The 18851-nt window shown below is 39.3% G+C and overlaps 1 protein-coding gene across 5 annotated transcripts in view; it reads left to right on the top strand.

The window, feature by feature from the left end:
* GRID1 (glutamate ionotropic receptor delta type subunit 1) overlaps positions 1-18851 on the top strand; it is a 512549-nt gene that overhangs the window by 182644 nt on the left and 311054 nt on the right. For all 5 annotated transcript variants that reach the window (XM_064662445.1, XM_064662441.1, XM_064662442.1 and 2 more), the window contains exon 3: positions 17496-17780. In XM_064662445.1, coding sequence (XP_064518515.1) covers positions 17496-17780 — 285 coding nt within the window. The remainder of the gene's footprint in view (positions 1-17495; positions 17781-18851) is intronic.

The following is an 18851-nucleotide window of genomic DNA, read 5'->3' as shown; positions in this document are numbered from 1 at the left end:
CTTCACTGTTTTGCTTTCAGTAGCCAAAAATAATTTAACATGTGATTCTGCTGTGCAGGGCCTGAAATGACATGACAAGTATGGATTTCTCTTCATGGTGTATTAACCACTCAAACAGAATGCAATAGCATGCTTCATACAAGCGCTTCAGGAAGAGCACAAATAAAAGAAATAAATAACCATACAAATGACATTAGACTTTGCTATCATTCATGTATAAATTATCCACGTAACTCCTCTTCTTCTGTCAAATGTGCAGAGATCAGAAATGAAGTTTCCCAGCTAAATCCAATTGACCCTGAAGATAACAAAAGTTTAGTCTGTCCTGATTTGTGTAAGTGGCATAAAGTGTTGTGCTTATTGTGGCAGTCACTGCACTCTAAACAAACATTGGCATTCTTGGTGAAGGAGAAAGCCAATCATTTTTGGATAGGGTTTCTGAGTGACGGAAGCTGGGAATTGTGTTCGGCAGATTCAGTCACCATCTTAGCTGGCATGTACCCAAGGTGCAGAAGAGAGCCAGGCAATGCTTTGTGCTGGAGGCTTTGTATAACTTGCCCTTGAGATCTCACAGTTTTCATAGCAAAGAACTGAAGCAAGAAGTTGCCAGCTGATGCTCACCGTGAATGGAGCTCACAGAGGCCAATCAGTTGCCAAATTTTTTTAGCTTTCAGACCTGTGACAAAAGTGACTGTCTTATGAGGTGAAGTTGCACGTGGGCTGTATGAAGTGTCAGGTGAGGGCACTGGTTATTTAACTGCAGCTGAGCTCCACAGGATCTCCTGGCTGCACAGGGGTGATGTTAAGTGTGGGTTAGAACCAGAGGGCTCAACCTAATCCTGTCTTGAGTATGAAGTGGGGAGGGAGGAATGGGAGAACTTGGTGGTGATATGAGTGGGACTAAAAGTCTTGGTGAACACATCAAGCAACTTGATGAGGATTGTCAGGGCCTGTGATGGCCCCTGGCTGACATGTCAAGAACCTGTGACCCTGTCAGTGGCACCCCAGAGACACAGTCCACCTGAACATCAGCCCACAGGGAACATAAAGTGCTCTGTGTGAGCGCACCTGTTCTGGGATTTGTGGCAGGGTTTAGTTTGCTGTGTTGGCATGTTTAAAATTGGCCCACAAGGAATTTGCCTCGTAACTGCATCAACAGATGCTATAGACATCTGTCAGAAAAAAACAGTGCATGAGTCACCATAGTTTTGTGCCCGACACACCTTTTAGAAAGCTTGCAGGTCAGTTTGAAAGGCATTTAGCTACACTGACTTGCTCTGGAAACATGAAAAGTGTGTTGTGGTGTATAAATATGCATCCAGTGCTGCAAAACCACATCCCATTTGCGCAAACTCTTTCTTGAGGCCTTCATAGAGAACTTGAGCCACTGAACCAGTGTTACTGACTTTTTGTTTGTGCTGCCCACTGGTATTCCATGGGAGTGGACTGCTGGGATGGACAGGTACCAAAAAGATTTTGGATGTAGCATGACATTAATCAGCTGAGAGTGCAAGTTCTGGCTGGTGCATTGTACTTCAGCTGAGTCCTGCTGATTTCCAGTTTCGGAATCAAAATAAAATTACTCATTTATGTTTTGGTTTTTTCAAGTATATAAGTGGTAAAAAAAAAAAAGGCCTTACCTGGATTGAAATGTCGACACTAGATTTAAAATAAAAATTGCTTAATCTTTGTTTAGAAAAAGTTCCATATGTTCTTCATATGAAACTTCTTGTGGTTGATCTTTTTGCTTTGTAGAGCTTTATATTTAAATGACTTCTGCAAGGGTCAGTGGGCAAGAAACTTGTCACTTCAAAATACTTACTCTTTTTGGATCATATTTGCTTTTCAGTGAATTAGCTCTTTGTGTGGCACAAAGAGACCTTTTAGCTGCTTGTCTAATATGGGGCTCTGTGTGCACCCCAGGTCCCTGTTTAGAAGTCTGTGTTGGCTCCTGGGGCTTGGTGCAGTTCAGCTGGTTGGATACTGAACATCTTATGCTGAATAATAAAAAGGGTATATTCACACAATGTGAAAGTTACCTTCCAATTTATGCAAAACAGAGAAGAGTAGCTGGAGCACTGGTAGAAAAAAACCTGCCTTTCTTTTCATTATGCATTTCTATATGTTCTAATATTAGTCTATAAATTGAACAATACCTACATGAAGAGCTTATCAGTCGCCCACGTATCTGAAGTATTACTCTAATATTACATTATTTGCAGAACCACAGAACAGATTGGAAGGGACCACAGTGGGTCATCTGGTCCTGCTTGAGCAGGGATGTTGAGTATTTTTCATTCAGAGTGAACCTTTTCAGGGGAAAGATGGATATGATGCAAGCTGCATGTGGTTTTCTGTATCACAAATGATCTAGTTGGTCAGTTGAAATCTTCAGACTTGTTGAAAATAATTGTTTGGTTTTGGGTTTTTTCGAGAGCCTAATTCATATGCTACCAAATTCCTGGTCTGATGCCAAACTGAGCATAAATAAATTATTAACAGGTCTTAAAAAATGTTTTGCCCATGGTATGATCGAGTTGTCATTCTCAAGAGGGAGATAATGAAGACTCTATTATGACTCTATACACCTTATTATCTATCTTTGTTTTCTAGTCTTTCTGGCAATTTAGCTGATGTATTTGGTCATTGCTCACAAAAAACCTTTTCATCCAGCTTTGATGTTCAAGACACGTAAGTCCTATGAGTTACCTGAGTAGTTGTGGTCAGTGCAATTAATCAAGTGTATCATTAATCTGAGGAAAAATGGTAAACAATCCTCTCATTTAGAAACCCCTTTTCCCAACATAAACAGGTGCACAATGCAGTCTCCTGCATGCACAGAGGACCAAGGGGGTGTTAAAATCTTAAGTGAGAAGAAAAAAAAGTTGGTTTTTGTTACATTCCACAGAAATATCTTTTAGACTGGAAGGGACTTGTAGGGAAAGTGAGGAAAAATATTTTTTCCTAACTGCCAGGTTCTGTGTGATGAAGGAGGCCTGAGTGTATATGACAATCACTCTCTTGTTTGGCACAGTCCAGTCCTGCAGCTCACTTGTAACATCAGTTATGATTTGTTGTAGCTCAGGGAAGAGAGGAAGTAACAAATCCTTATAGTGGGTGTTGGCCTCGGTCTCCAGAGTGTTCAGGCTGTGTCTGGTATGTGGCAGCAACCCTGCACCAGGAGAGGGCTGTGAGGAAGAAGCATCTAATATAGGGCTCCATTACACCTTGATGTAATGTGTAAAGCATACGAGAAGGAGTCAAATTTTCCCCAAGCTTTAAGCTTGCTTTGGGCCAGAGCTTCATTAACACCTTCCATTGGTGCTGTGACCAAGGATAATGTATTATGCCTTGGGCTCTATGGCTAAAGAACCCTCTTATTGTAGTGAGAAAACAAAATAAGTCACTGTTCTCTTTTAGAAAAGAGAAATAGTTGTCAGTCTAAATATATGTGAAAAATAAAAGTGTTCTCCAAGGAGTTTCCAAGTGTAATAAATGTACAAGGTCGTTATCTGCCAGACAGTTTCAAGATGTAGATTTGGGCTCTGTCAAAATATTCTTACTGTGTGAAAATGGAGAGTCTCTGTGACAGAAAGTCCCCCTGAGAAATCAGCTGATGTACCACAAAAGAGTTTCAGCCTGTGAGGGAATATATTAATTTGATTTCAAAGAAGTTACTTCTGCAGATGAATCAGGTCCCAAAATACGAGTGGTTCGTAGTTCTGTATGTGTAATAAATTCCTGTAGAAAATGTTCAGGATCTCTATAGAACTCACCTTAGGGGATGTGGGGAGGGGTGGGTGAGCATGTGTTTTCTAAATCTATGGTATGTGTTTAGATTGCTAGAGATACTTGAACAAAAAATTAACTCCTGACCTAACGCTCGTGAAATTGGATCTTTGGGAAAGAGTTATTTGAAGTAAATGGGGAGCTAATAGTCACCATTGAGTCTGCAGAACCAGGCTACAGTGTTAGAGCTCTCAGACATCACATGTCTGGAGAGTTAATCTCAGAAGGCAATGCCTCACTTTTAGAGATATTTGAGAAACTTTTATAGCCCACAACTGTGCAGGTTATTAGCAGTCAGACAAGTGAGATTCTAGAGGAGAATGTACTGTCAGGCCTGGATATTGATTCCCTGCAGCCCCCCACATTAGAGTCAGGTTAGTTTGTGAAAAAATTCAGCGATTATGAGAGAAGAATAGATGGTATTAAGAATGTGACAAGTTAGGTGGTGTATATAGCTTATGTTCTGAATGAGACAGTGATTTTATAAAGATGATGTGCAATAAAAAGAAAAGAAATCAGAGTATAATAATCATACAATGACAACTGAAAAAAGCCCACCTTAGCCCGGCAGGGAATATGTCATAGTTATTGTCAATACATCCAGGCTCTAGAGCTGACACTGTGCTGTCTGTGGCACCCTGCTGGAACTTGATTTTTATCAGTTCTAGAATTTGAGTGTTTCTCAGAGTAAAATTCTCTGATGCTTATGCCAGTGTGAGAATAGCAAGAAGGCTGTAAGTGCTGTGGCTTTCTAATATTTGACTTTTGAATTTTTTTATTTGGCTTGTGGCTTGAACATGTGACTGTAAGACATATTCTCAGAAAATCTGTATGATCCAATAACAAAAGCCTTTAGTGGGAAGCTAGTGACCTATGAATAAACAAACAAAAAATCCACATCTGTACTGGTACTTTTGATTAGGAATTCATTTTTCTAATAAATCAGTTATTACTTTTTTAATTGGTAAAAAAAGGAATTTATATTTGGAAGCAGGATCCTACTCTTTCTGGTTCTATATTTGAGGTGCATCTTTTCCTTTTCTTAAACCAGTCTGTGCACAGAGCTTGGAATCAGGCACCAGCTTCTTTGGTATGAGGTTTAGCTTGTCAGTTTAAACATTTTCCTTCCATCTGTGTGTAACTCTCTGTGCAAGCAATGGTTACAGGTGTTACAATGCCCTGTAGATTCAGGAAGGTGTGATATTGAATTTCTTACCTAGCATGACTTGTCCCATCACACGTGATAATGCCTTAGTAACTGTTTGTGCCTCTGACCACAGTTCTAGCAGCTCTCTTGGTCTTCTGTACGATTCATTCAAATGCAGGAGTAAGAGGACAGAGATAAAATTATTTTGGCTTTAGTCTGTGACTAAAGAAAACCACCTGGGGGTTTTATATAATGATATTATATGTATGCAAGCATAAAACGTAACAGCCAGTTAAGCTTTATTAGTAATAAAGCCTAAGGAGCACCTAATCAGAAGTGTAAAAAGATATGTATGTACAGATTATGTCACAGGGCTCAAGTTATTCTGTATTATCAATACACTCTGACAATTTTCTATTATGTAGTTACCAAGATCAGATACATTTGAAGGAACTGTTCAACAGCTGAAAAGAGAGGCTTTAAGTGAAACAATATCTTTCAGAGGAAGGTGAGGTGATTTAATAGCAGGTCTTTTGTACGTGGTTTCTTCTGGATTAGTCTAAGTAGTGTCTTTCTAGAGTGACTTTCATGTGGAGAGGAACCTTAGGTGCAATGTGTAATTACACCAATTTTTGAACAGTTTTTAATAATGCGATATTAAAAAAGTATTCTGTGTTTGTACTGGTATGAGGTAAGCCTGGCTGTCACCAGCATAATACCTGTTTATCTCCAGAAATGGAGGTCGAGATGGTTAAAAACAAAACAAAAGGTTTGTAGTACAAAACCAGAAAAATTTTCAAGAGCTCAGGTCTCATTTAAGCATTAAAAGGAGAGGCCTGGTCTTGAAGCATCTTCTGGCAAAGAGGTGTGTAAATATTGAGACTTTTTGAAAATCTACCCTCAGGTTTGCAGTTGGAACTATCAGGTGTTGAACACATTTGGACAGCTGGCTAATTTCCTGTATTCAGATGAGAAATCCTGACAACTTGTAAATGTTGGTGTTTTCCCCTCATTTGTGATGTGCAGAGATGAAGAGGAGAGAGAAATTAAGATTAATACTCCAATACTCCAATTTAAAGTAGCTTTATTAGCTCTTGGAAAAGTTATTGTGGTATTTGAAGTTACTCTGTGGCAACTGCTAAAAGGAAAACTGGAGGATACAGATTTGCAGTATTTTAATGCCACCCAGTCTTGTAGCACTGGACAGTCATGGGGATTAGAGGTCTGCGAACAAAGTGGGTTTTATGTCAGGAATACTGGGGCTGAGCAAGGACAGGAAATTTTTCTTAGTATTGAGCAAAAATAATTTTGGCATTCGTTGTGTCTTTCATGAGTGAGGAAAGAAGAAACCGTTCCTTCTAAAGTTGATTTTAGAAAATGACAGAGCAGCTTTAGACTGTTGCTAGGATGAGATTTTTGCATAATCCTTGAATGCAATTGTAAGGATGTGATACGTTGCAGAGATCTTTCAACAGACCAACCCCTTACGTTTGTCAATAAATATATGCTATAAATATGCACTGAGTCACAACTAGATTCGTAAACACAACAAGTCTTTGAGCAGTTGGCATAAATAAATAAAAGTTGTTGAGATAAGTAGGCTCCTTCACCATGGGTGGGCTTCTCTGGCTATGAGAATTATTTCTGGTGTCTCATCTGCCTCATGTAATACCGCTGTCCTCTTTGCTGGTAGAAGTAACAGCTGTTGGAGGGGGGAAATTGTAGAGAGGGCAATAATGATAAGATTTAGGGCTGTGCATTTCTGGAACTGGTTGTTGGAGTATGGAACTTGCTGTCCATGCATGCGACAATGGTAGCTTTTGTGAATTTACCTTCAGCCTCATGATGGTTTGCTTCTCCTAACACAGCAGCCCTAATAGCATTATGTAAACCCCAGAGTCTTCCTTTAAGTCTGAGGATGCGAAATGCTGCTTTGGAGTGATGTTTGCAGTTATTTGATTTTGTTGTTTTCAAGTAGGCGTTTCACTGAGCACAATGGCAAATTGGTTATGGGAAAGAGATCAGGCAGCAATGTTTTGGTTTACCCAAAATGTCTGGGTGAGTGGGAGTGTGCAGCGAGTGGCACGTGCTGGGGAAAAAACAGAACGGAGAAATCTTTAGTGGTTGGTTCAGAAGCAGTGTCGTGATGCTTAGGCTGATGCTCATCCCTCCTGCTTTCCGCATAAGGCATGGCACAAAGCAGAAGAATTTAAGACTCCCCTGCCCCCTCCCCAAATGGAAGCTTGTCTTGACACTTTTTGTTGCATATGTGTCTGTTATAATCATTGCTAATCACACAGGCAAGCAGGGCTAACGTGTTCCTTGGTTGACAATGCCGCTCAGAATCCAAATGAGTTCCTCAGTACCAAAGAGCTGGGAGGTTTTATCAGCTTGTCTGGAGCTGCTGTGTTTGACTGCTTTTTGTAAATGGCAGAGGAGTGTTTTCCTTTTGTGCTTGCCGGAACTGAGCCTGAGCCTCGCTGACGTTAAAATAATGCTCGGCGTGTGCAAGCGAAATAGTCCCAAAGGAGGCAGCAAAGTCAAGCATCCCGGCAGAATGCTAATGAAGGTGTACAAACCACTTCTCTATCATTATGATTTGTCATGAAAGGCAGGTGAAAGAAGGAGAGGGTGAAAAAGCGCAGTTTATTCTGTGTTGGAGGGCAAAAGAAAACATAATTATTGAAGAAGTTGCAGAGAATGGAGATCAAATATGTGGCATTCAGAAAAGCAGTTATGTCCCTTGAATAATTAAGATGATTTGCAGTTAGTTCTACCTCAGAACTAGTGTTGAAGGGGGAAAAGAAAAAAAAGTCAAAGCTGATTCAGTTCCACCTAGGGCCTTAAAATAGTATTGATGCTATTGAGATTAATGTGTAGTTCTGTAAAACCATGCACTATTCAAAATTAACAGCAATGCTTATTCATATTTCCAAACAGCACGCCAAGCTATGATTCTGGGAGAAAATCATTACTAATGGAATTACATTTTGTTGAGAAAACAGAAGTACAGTTATTCTGCAGTATTTCTATACCATCAAAGTTCTTTTTATCTGCCTTAAGGATCTTTTTATTATTAATACAGAAAAAAACTAGATAAAGGTTCCTATTCCAGGATGTTTCACATCCTTAAGCACTCGCACTGCTAAATTGTTTTCAAAGAAATTTTAAAATATTTTTTAATATCTACATTATGTAATCTTTGCTGGCAGCATCTTCCAAATCCACCCAACTGCAAAGCCAATAGCAAAAACCAGCTCTAAAGCAGTCACAAAGCTGTTTGTGCTCTTGGAGACTTACCTTCTGAGGAGGAGCTAGAGAGCAACATCAGAGCTGTCCTTTGGAAAAATAAGGCCATCTCTTATCTGCCACTAGTGCTCTCAATTAATGCACTTTTATCAGTGGAGTATGCCTTGTGCTGATTTCATGGTAGTAGCTTTTCCACGGAAAATGCAATGTGTTCAATGAAGATTAACTCAAAAACCCTACTTGGAAAACAACTGGTGCATTTGTTGACCACTTGATGGCATCACTCAGTTGCACGGAAACTAAACTGTGTTGCCAGTAGAGTAGTTTTACTTGTGCTTGGTGTGGGAGGACTTTCATGTTTTATCTTTGACCATCAAAGAGTGAAGAGGGTTATTAATACACTCCCATAAGCTAAACAAAATCCACAACTCTTGTTTTTATCACTGTTTTCCTTCTCTGTAGTACATTACTTACCATTTTGGAGTAATTTCTTTATCTCCATAAATGCAAACAAAGGAGTTGTCCAGATGGCAACAATGACAGTGTACTGAAGATGCTGAACCAAGGGAGTAATGGAGGAAAAAAGGCACAGTGACTATTATTTAGATGTATAGGATGGTTCTGGGAGTGTCAGGGGAGCTCTGGGAGTTTACACGTGCTGAGAACTGGCCCACAGGACATCAGGTCATACAGCACATGGTTGAAAGGAAGCTGGAGATCTAAATACTGCTTCTCCTAAGCAGCCAGTGTCATTGAGCAGTAACGAGGCACCCTGTTAGGGCCCTGAGCAGTGACCCAAAGGAGATGGAGTCAGCTACTGACCCCAAAAAGAGGTTGACAGGCAGTGAGGGCAAAGCAGCACAAGGAAGGCCATATCACCAGTGTACCTCTGTTCTGTGAGCAATGGTTAGCATGCTTCTGGAGGAGGAAAAAATAGCAAAAATATAGGCAAAACTCCATTTTGATTTTTTTTTTTTTAAATGTTTCCCCTATATTTCCTGCTTGTTTAGCTTAGGACACTGCATAATGGGAAAATAATAAAAAGACAGCCCAAAAAGTGGGGGAGGATTTTTAATAGCAATTTTCCCAGGGCTTTTTGGTAAACCTTTCAAAATCTCATGTTTTCCTTAGCTTTTGAGGTGTTTTTTGATGCTGCTTTTTCAGGGATATTCTGACATACTGATCACATGAACTCTTAACTATGCACAGTAATGTACGTATGTACTGGTTTTCTGGAATCTTTTCCTCATAGTGATGGCCAGCTGAAATAATCATCATTATCTTAGAACATGTAAACAATGATGCATATCTAGTTTTTGGATCATGAAATGCTTTGAGCTGGCCTGCTGAGAATTTTATCAAAGTTGTAGGCTATACACTTTACTCAGAAAATTTATGCAAAGTTTTTCTAAAAAAAAAAAAAAAAAGAAGAAAATGTTTATCAACTGATTTGCCAGTCTTATTTCAGTTGCTAAGATTCAGTTGCTAGGAAAAAACACCTAAGATTCCCTTACCTTGGTTTTCTAAGGAAAAAACATAATGAAGGATGGAGAAAGAATTCAGAAACAGAAATTGTAATTATTAGGTTTTTCAGTATATGTTATCTAGCATAATGATTTTGGTTGGTAGCTATTAGGAGACAAACTGCAAAAGAATCCCATGGAGGGCTCCCAAAGGCAATTCCACTGCTGACAAATACTGTGTTTCCTCCACAGTTGCACTAAGAGAAAAAATTCAAAGCTTGCCTCAGGACAGACACAAACTTCTCTAATTGTCATGGAGTTGGTGGTAGTCTGTGCCTTGCTGGCAGCATCTCATTCATGCATAGATGTTAATGGTCCTGTTACAGGTTGACTTACACATTTTTTTTAGCTTTGGTACTCTAAATCTGTGATTTTTAGGAACTGTGGCCCCAGGTTTTACTGCTGTTGCCTGTCACTTGTTAAGGACCTTACAGCACACATATTTACACAAGGGAAAGTATCTCTTGTTGAGAGATGCCCTGGCAGTGAGGTGTGTGTTGGATTTTGAAGCTCTTCCTGAGCTTGCAAACTGGCAGGAGAAGGTGCTCTCGGCTTCTTGGAACTGGAGAGAGCCCTACAGTGATTATTGTGAATTCTTCCCAGTATGGGTTTCACGGCTTCAAAAAAAGGACCTGTAAAGGGAGGTTTCTCTGTGAGACTCATGAAAATGGGGATTTTGAGGAGGTAAACATTAGTCTGCTTTGCCTTTGTGTTGAGTACATTGTTCCTTTTACTGTGTTTCTGTGAAGTCCAGCAAGAATGTTATCTATATGAAAAACTCCAGGCATGCTCTGTCCTCTTTGATACTCAGACTGGCTATCAATTTATTCATTTATATTTATTGCAAGAGAGTCTGCAGTACTTGTCAGTGGTTGCATTTGTAATTTGAATGCTGGGCTCGTGCCATGCTCTCCAAGGCCCTTTTCACAATGTGTTATTGTATGCAGGGAGAGCTTTCATGATGTGAAATCCACTTCTTGGGTGAAGCCTTGGCATCACATTTGGGCTCTGAATGCAAGGAAGCAGGGCAACACAATTGCAGTCAGAAACTATGGTGAGGCTGTGTCAGACTTTCCTGTGGCTTCCAAAATAATCACATCAAGGACTGCAGGATCTAAGAATGCCTGTATCCTGATTCTGGACACAGGCAAAGGATTGCTTAAAGAAAAGGGAACAATATTTATTGTTCTCAAGTATCATATCCAAAAAATGGATACATCTAAGTGGAGGTACTTAGGGGGTTTGGTTGGTTTGATTTCTTTTTTAAAATTTTTTTTTTATCAAACCACAGAGGACTAATTGGTTAATTGTGAATTTTCTTTCTTGTTTTAAGATGTATTTTGTTTTGGTAATGGAGTAATAAATATCCATCTTCACTACACAGAAGGTGATACAGCAATGAAAGTGTCACAGAAAAGATTTTGCTATGTTTGTTATTTTTCTCTATATTATAAATTACCATGTGACAAGTAACTATAGCTTTGTGTAGGGTTTTCCTAATAAAAATAATAATTTTTTTGTTATTTGTAGAAAAATAGTGAGAGTACAGAACACCCAGAAAAGAAAAATATATTATATTAAATATATATATTAAAATATAATTGCTGAGTATCCAAAGGAAGAATAAATGCACAGCATTAAGTGTAAATGATGCAAATTCATTGTGAAGTACTTTTCCCAGTTAATGAAAGAAGCTGAAGAGTAAGAAACATCGTAAAATGTGAAATAAGGAGTAAAATATTCTTCAGGAAATCCCATTTAGATTCTGTGAGTGCTTAGAATACCAATTTTGATGTGGTACTTAATACACCAATGATAGGAGTGAATCTTTCTATAGTTCAATATTTTAATAGAAGTATTTTCAGTGATATTAATGAGATTATTCCATAATTTTTTCTGCCTCATCAACTGGTTTTGCACAAAAGCATTTAAGGGCCTTTTGAGGTATAAAGAGGAAAAAATGTAGATAGTTAGTAGTCTTTTCCCATTTTTCTGTGTGACTGAATTAACTGTGGGCTTGTGCCCTGACTCCATGGAAATTTCTCATGTGCTGCAGCAGAAACATTTAGGTTTTGTTTAGATATGTGTGAAAATGCTTAGTTCTCTGGTTTGTGTTATTTTGGCTTTACCTGAAAGAATTGTATCATCATCTTCTTGATTTTTAAATATTCCTTGGTGGCTGCAGTCTTTCTCCTTGTATTGTTTTTCTTTCTATCTCATTTCAGTGCTCCAACAACTTCCCAGAAGGATTTTTTCCATTTAATTTGAGAATACCTCTATGGATGTGTTTCCCGTAGACCTTACATCTTAACACACAGTTTTATTAGTTTTCTGAACCAATATATTTTTATCTCAGAACTCTTTGCTCTTCTAGTATTTCATCCCAAATTTTATGTGTATCTGTTTATATATAATTTCGATAATGAAAAAATGGCTGATTAAATTTTGTACACATGAATAGTACAATAGTTTGTGTATATAGCTGGTGGTATTCTGCATCTGCTTGCCAGTTCATGTGGTAGATCTGCTAACTATGCACTTTCAGCAGAAGATATTACAGGCCTTGATAGTATCATGGAATAGTAGGATTTAGGTTCCCAAAAATAGTTTGTTTTGGGTTTTTTTTCCATAGAATTTGCTATGTTCTCTTTACTTTGATATTTTAATGATACATTTTTCCCCCTGTTGGTTTTCAAAAATAAATAATGTGAAAAATTAGTTTTCTTTCAGAGTGACTGAGGCAGTAGTACTGAGGCAAGCACGAAGTCCCTCATCTCAGCAGGAAGGTGGCTTTCAAACCTAATTACAGATACTTAAGTGCCAACTTTGTTAATCACTTCGTTGCAGAGTGTTACAGCAGATCTGAAGTTATCTTTCTTCATTTGAAAATCTTTCCAAGCAAAAAGGCAGAAACCTCTCAATTTTCAGTGACATTTTTTAAAATGCAAGTTACTTGTGGTTAGGATGATTCTCTCTTTACAGTGCAGTAAAGAGCTGCTAAGCATTAATCGAACTGAAAAATAAGAAAAAAAAAGTCAACCAAAAATTTAGAGAGGATTTATCAAGTATCAGGTGGTGTCCAGAGTGGGTAGGGCCAGCTATGGTGATACCCAAAAGTGAGAGACAGAATGACATTGAAGTTTGAAGAGGCAGTGTGAATGCCAGTACGTGGATATATTGTTAGATCTGAAATTACACTGGCAGCTGGTCTTTTGATAATGGAGGAAACAAAGGAACAAGTTTCTACTCTTTTCTGAATAATAGGAAACTGCTGAAAGGGAGACTGAGAGATGGTCATGTTGTCACATTGCCAGGAGCAAGATAACAGTTTCTCTTGGAGTATTTTAATTCCCTGTGGTTTGGAGAGAGAGGGATTTAATTACAGAGAGATCTGAGCTAAAGCCCTTAATGCAAATATTGCTATGAAAAGGGTGCCAAATCAGGACTTTACCATCTGCACCTGTCTTCAGAAATAGGATGGCAGGACACAAGGCAGTGGTAGAAAAGCAAGACCTCAAGCAGCATGATTGCAGCAAAGTAAAATTCTTGCATCATCTCATGTGCCATGAGGAGTCCCACTGATGAAAAAGGTCATATGGATAAGGCTCAGCCTTAAATCTAATAGCTGCTGTTCTTCCAGGCTTACGTGTGGCTTAATGGGATGTGATTGGAGTTAGAGATGTGGGTCACAGAATGAGAGAAAAGTTTAGTACATATTGCTATGATGTAATAGTCAAGTTAGACAAGTGGAAGCTAGAAGATGCCCAAAATATGTTAATCTGTGTTACTTCTGCCAACATCATGACAGAGATGACACGGAGAAGCTAAATGGAAAAAAACCAAGGAAGTAGATGGAGAAGAAAGCAGACAGTGTCTTGTGAAACACTGTAATGGAAATAACAGCTCAAGAGATAAAATGTCAAGCAGATGTGAAAAGGGGAATTTCTGAAAAGAGACTTGAAGAGAATAGGTTAGGAGAGTTACTTCCCTCAAAATGATTAAGAACAGGATTAATCAATAATTTGGAATACTTTAATGAAATCCAAGAATAACCTTGAGAGATGGTTTGTTGATAGAGGCCAACATTGAATAAGCTGCTTGGCATGATTTAAGTTGCCTGAATGGGTTAATGCAGGTTTATTTTTTAGGTATGATGATGTTTATGTTTTCATCATTAGAATGCACATCTCTTACTGTATGGTTTTTAGGATGTTGGTGTCTTCTTAAAAGGAAGGCCTAATTGTGATGAAGGAATTCAGTACAGCAAACTTATAACTCATTATTTAAATAGCAGTCAAATCTGGAGGCAGGATTGCTAGAATGTTTATGTTTTTTTATCTGTGGAACAGATACCTTAAAAGCATTATCTCTTGAAATCTATCTAAATGAATATATATATACAAGATAAATATGAAGCATTTCAGTTATAAAAATATTAAATTCTTATAACTATAAATATAGTAATTAAAGATCACTAAAGTTCTCAAGGTGTTTTGATTCCCCTTTCCATTATAGGCTGACATGGACCAAAACATTTCAAATCTCTGTATTTCAGCTTTAAGAAAATCAAGATCAGGGTTATGAAATTTGTATGCAAAAATTCAAGGTTTTTTTGAGTGCTTGTGAAGCTGCAGCTGATATACAGAATTAGTGATTTATTCAATCTCATAGTCAGGGATGTTTGATTGTTTCTACAAATCCATAGCTAGTGTGAAGTAAAACAGAAAATGACATGCATTTTCTCATGTTAGTTTTCTGTAAAAGAAAGTGCAGGACTGTGGGAGGAATCCTAAAAAAAAAAAAAGTCACCAGGGTTTTCTTCTGAGACTGTACAATCCTTGAATGTTCCCTTGCTAAGGAATTTTGAGGTGTCTAAAGAGTTAATGAGTTTTTTAATGGAGTCTGTTATGTAGTAGTAACCCACTGTGTTACTCATGCAAAAAGAAATACTTTATGTGCTCAAAGCTAATTCTCACCCTTCAGTGCAATAAGTGTGGAGAGGTTGAACTTCTTGGAATCCATTGTATTTTTATATAATGAAAGTCTTCTATTAGAAATGACACGTTCTGTTTCACATTCTGTGATTTGACTAAAGAAAGCAATTCAGAAAACACGAAACCTTTTTTACTTAGTCATTCCAGTTTTTATTGCCTGCTATCTTGAAACAGAGAGGCAAGAGGAGAAAACACTATGTAGCATATGCTTTCAGGCAGAACATAATCAATTGACAAAATATCAGAATGTGGAAACATATTGACTAATTCTTCATTTTTAACCCATGTACACAAACTAGAAAACATTGGGAAAATGCCTCAACTTGAAATGGTCTTTCTTGAGATATTTCAGCTGTGTTTGGTGGGCTGTGCTGGGTGATAAGGGGGCCCATTTGCCATGATCTGTCATCTCTCTGGTCTCGCTGCTAATAAGCAAGCAGCTTTTGATTAGTGTCAACCACTGAATGGACGTTTTTCTTGTTAAACAACTGGTGATCAGCTCTATATTGCACTAATAAGTGACTCTCTGAATGCAGCCTCCCATCAGAAAGGGCTTTGTTTTTTCTCTCCTTCTGTCTGCTTTGCAAGTAAATTGTTCCTGCTACAAACCCATGTTGCTTGCTTCTCTCACCCTCGCTGACAGCAAAGCTTGCTGGCTGGTGATCTCTGCAGGGGTTTATGGCTCAGCTCTGCTGTTCTCTCCCTCTGTTCCCACTTCGCCGTTCCCTCCCCTACTGTGACTAAATAAATTACCTGTATGACATGTTCAGTTTTCTCTGGCAAGAAGCCTGGGAAATCAAATCTGTTCCCGAACCTGGGTCTCCCATTTGGCAAATATAATGCCTCCCTGCTGTTAAATCAGGTCAGCTCTCAGGAAAAACAAAGAACAATTTCATATAACTATAATCAACACAGAGTAAATTTAGATAATGCTGCTGGCATATGTTTATTGTAAAGACCATCAAGGAAATAATTTTAAAAGCTCTTCATCTTTTTCTGTTGCATCAGGATACATGGTGTACATTCTGTGCAAAGAGAAGATCAAACATTTTCCTTCTGCTATCCCATATCAAAGGAAATATATCTATTTTCTGCCTGGTCTAAAAAGATGTTTGGTGAAGTGGTTCATTGGTTGTGTTAGAAACAATTTTATGCATTCAGTTGCTGAGCTGTTACATAATTAATATTAATTGATACTTAACTGTTAATTACCATTAATTATTCATAACCTGTCCAGTTCCTTTGACTTTCTGGCCTCCAAAAGTGGAGATGTACTTAAAAGTGTTTAGAGGAGGAAAAATAAATCCTTTTAATAGATTGTGTTCTCTTTTCTACCTTTACACTCAGCCCATTTCCACCGGAGATCAGAGGCAGTGGGTCAGCAGCAGTGACACAGGCACTGGCAGTCCTGCAGCACGTGGCGTACGTGGGCAGCCCGCTCGCTCGTGTGCCAAGGCTGTCACCCTGGAGCGAGGCAGCACCGGTGTGGGCAGCCTCCCCCTCCCAGATGAAAACTGAATTTCCTGCTCAGCTCTCTGTGTGTCCTGGAGGGGCTCTGAATTATACCCCAGAGGCCGTTTTTTTTATCCACTGTTAGCAAGCTTGTGCAGACTGCAGTGGAGCATCTCCAGTCACCTCTGGTCTGGCTTTATTACAGCAGGACTCTGTGGTGGAGGAGTAGAGCAGAGGTTTCCTTTGGGCAGGTGGTTGCTGGGGACTGAAACAGCTGCTGGAACCCTGAGCTTGCCTCCAGCCCTCTTCAAAGGCAGAGAGGAGTAGGCAGTTCCAAGTGCCCCTGGGGGATGCTCAGGGCTGGTGCCATGCTAACCCATGATGTTTGCTGTGCTCAGCTCCTAGGGCCAACTTTGCTGCCACTTACTCAAGAGAGTTAGTAAAAACTGGCATTGCTGACTGCTTTGTAGTTCTCACAGTCTTAGCACCACCACTGACTAAATAGCTGCTGAGTTATACCCGGGGGCCTTGGCTGGAAACACTTGCCAACTACAGCTTAATATCAGGGTGTCTTACCTGGAGGAGTCCTGGGAAGAACAAGCCATGTGGGATGTCCTGAGCAGCAGAACCAGCTTCCCAGAGCTCTGCCCAGCCTGCATGGCCTGTGCTTCAAACTCACCTAATACTTCATTCTCAAAAGCAGATGGGGTCACATTGTATGCTCTGTTTTTAAATGGTATATGCTTTTCCAGATCTTTTTAAGGACAGCTACAGTGTTGTTAATAATTATTTAATCATTCATAAGTTGTCTTTGTTCTAATGAGTGCCTTTGTTGTTTCTTCGTTGCTCTGAGACTTACAGTGAATGTCTTTTTCATCAATTTAAAAAATCATTCACAACTCTGCTGTGTAACACAAATCCTTGAAATGGAAATTGCTCTTTATTGTCCAAAATCTTCATCCAATGTGCCTAATGAAGATTAAGGGGTTAAAGCAGTGAAATGAGTTTTAAAAGATGGGAGTTCAGTTCCTGCTTCCACCAGGAATGACCTGAAGCAAGGGCCATAATCTCCATCCATATCTGCTGCTGTCTCAAGAACTGACAGTAGCTACATTATCTGTCCTCCACTTTGACATATCAGTACAGATTGCAGATACTGTCTCCTACTGTAAAGGTGCAGAACCTAACTCTGAAAGGCTTCAGCTGATACTGTAATATAAATAATTTCAGCTCTGTGTTGATGGCAAGGGCAAAGCTTGTCTTGTTCCCTTCCTAGTGTCTAGGTTGTCAGAGGCGTTGCTGAGCTTACTCAAACCCTGCTTTATTTCTTGTCTTCTCCAGCCTGTGACCTGATGACCCTGGGCATCTTGGCCTTAGTGACGTCCACTGGCTGTGCCTCAGCCAACGCCCTGCAGTCCCTGACGGATGCCATGCACATCCCACACCTCTTTGTCCAGCGGAACACGGGGGGCTCCCCCCGCACCGCCTGCCACCTGAACCCCAGCCTGGAGGAGGAGGAGTACACGCTGGCCGCCCGCCCGCCCGTCCGCCTCAACGACGTCATGCTCAAACTGGTCACTGAGCTGCGGTGGCAGAAGTTCATAGTGTTCTATGACAGTGATTATGGTGAGTAGAGGGTTTCAGGCACGTTAAATCCCTTTCAGCTGGGAGGTAGAGAGGAAAGTATAAAGGGAAGGGTGAAATATAACTTGCCAGGGGTTTTCATTGACAGAGGAGAAAGTGTTTCAAGTGGACACAGATCTTTGGCTTGAAGGAAAGGTTGCTGTGAAAACTAGTTCTCAGACAAGGAGCAAAGTTGCTTAGCAACACCTACCAGGACAGACAAAGTTTGAATCCTCTCGCACTTCTTCAGTAAAATATTAATAAAGTGTTGACATTGATAGGCAGGGGTCGCACAGGCGAACAAGGAAGTTCAACATGGCCTCTACCCACTCCAGAAAACACTTTCTGTCAAAGCTGAGAACTGTTCTCTTTAAAAATTAATTTTCACAATAACTATTACCGTTTCTTTTTTCACATGCTTCCTCATACTATTCTGTGTTAGGACTAAATTTCACAGGGATATACTTCCTGGCATTAAACCAACGGGTAGAGTTAGTATTTTCACTGTATCTGAAGCATTTCCTTCAGCAAAATTTTTGCTCGGGTTGAAACTTGAGGAAAAGTAATCTCTGCATACTTTTTTTTTTATATTCTCCCTGCCTCCCGCTCAACTGATACGAACACTGTTCTATATGTTTAATTTGTGGTATTTTCAGCTCTGTTGTCTTAGGATATTGGATCTGTAATGGGGAAAATAAATGGGGAGTGAGAACTATAAATTTTCTGTGGTATATTTTAAAACCCTGCAAATACTTTTGCCTTAAAATGTGATGGATAATCTTTTGATGTGGTGACTTACCATGAACGGAATAAAAAGAAAGGAAACTTAAGGTTAAATCACAGTAGGAAAAATAATCTTATGTGTGTCTGTGCATATAGTTTAGATTTTATACGTAGTCTTCCACAACTGCACAATAAATCTTTATTTGCATTCTCTGTATACTATCAGATTTCTGGTGGTGAATCAGAGAGAAATAAAACACCTTTTGTTTTGAAATTGGGCTAGTCCTGCTTTGAAAAAAACCCAAGAAACAACAAACAAAAATGAGAACAGTTTTAAGTGAGAGATCAACT

The sequence above is a fragment of the Pseudopipra pipra genome, chromosome 8 (genome assembly GCF_036250125.1).
Source record: "Pseudopipra pipra isolate bDixPip1 chromosome 8, bDixPip1.hap1, whole genome shotgun sequence".
NCBI lineage: Eukaryota > Metazoa > Chordata > Aves > Passeriformes > Pipridae > Pseudopipra > Pseudopipra pipra.
This window is presented reverse-complemented; position numbering and strand designations above follow the sequence as displayed.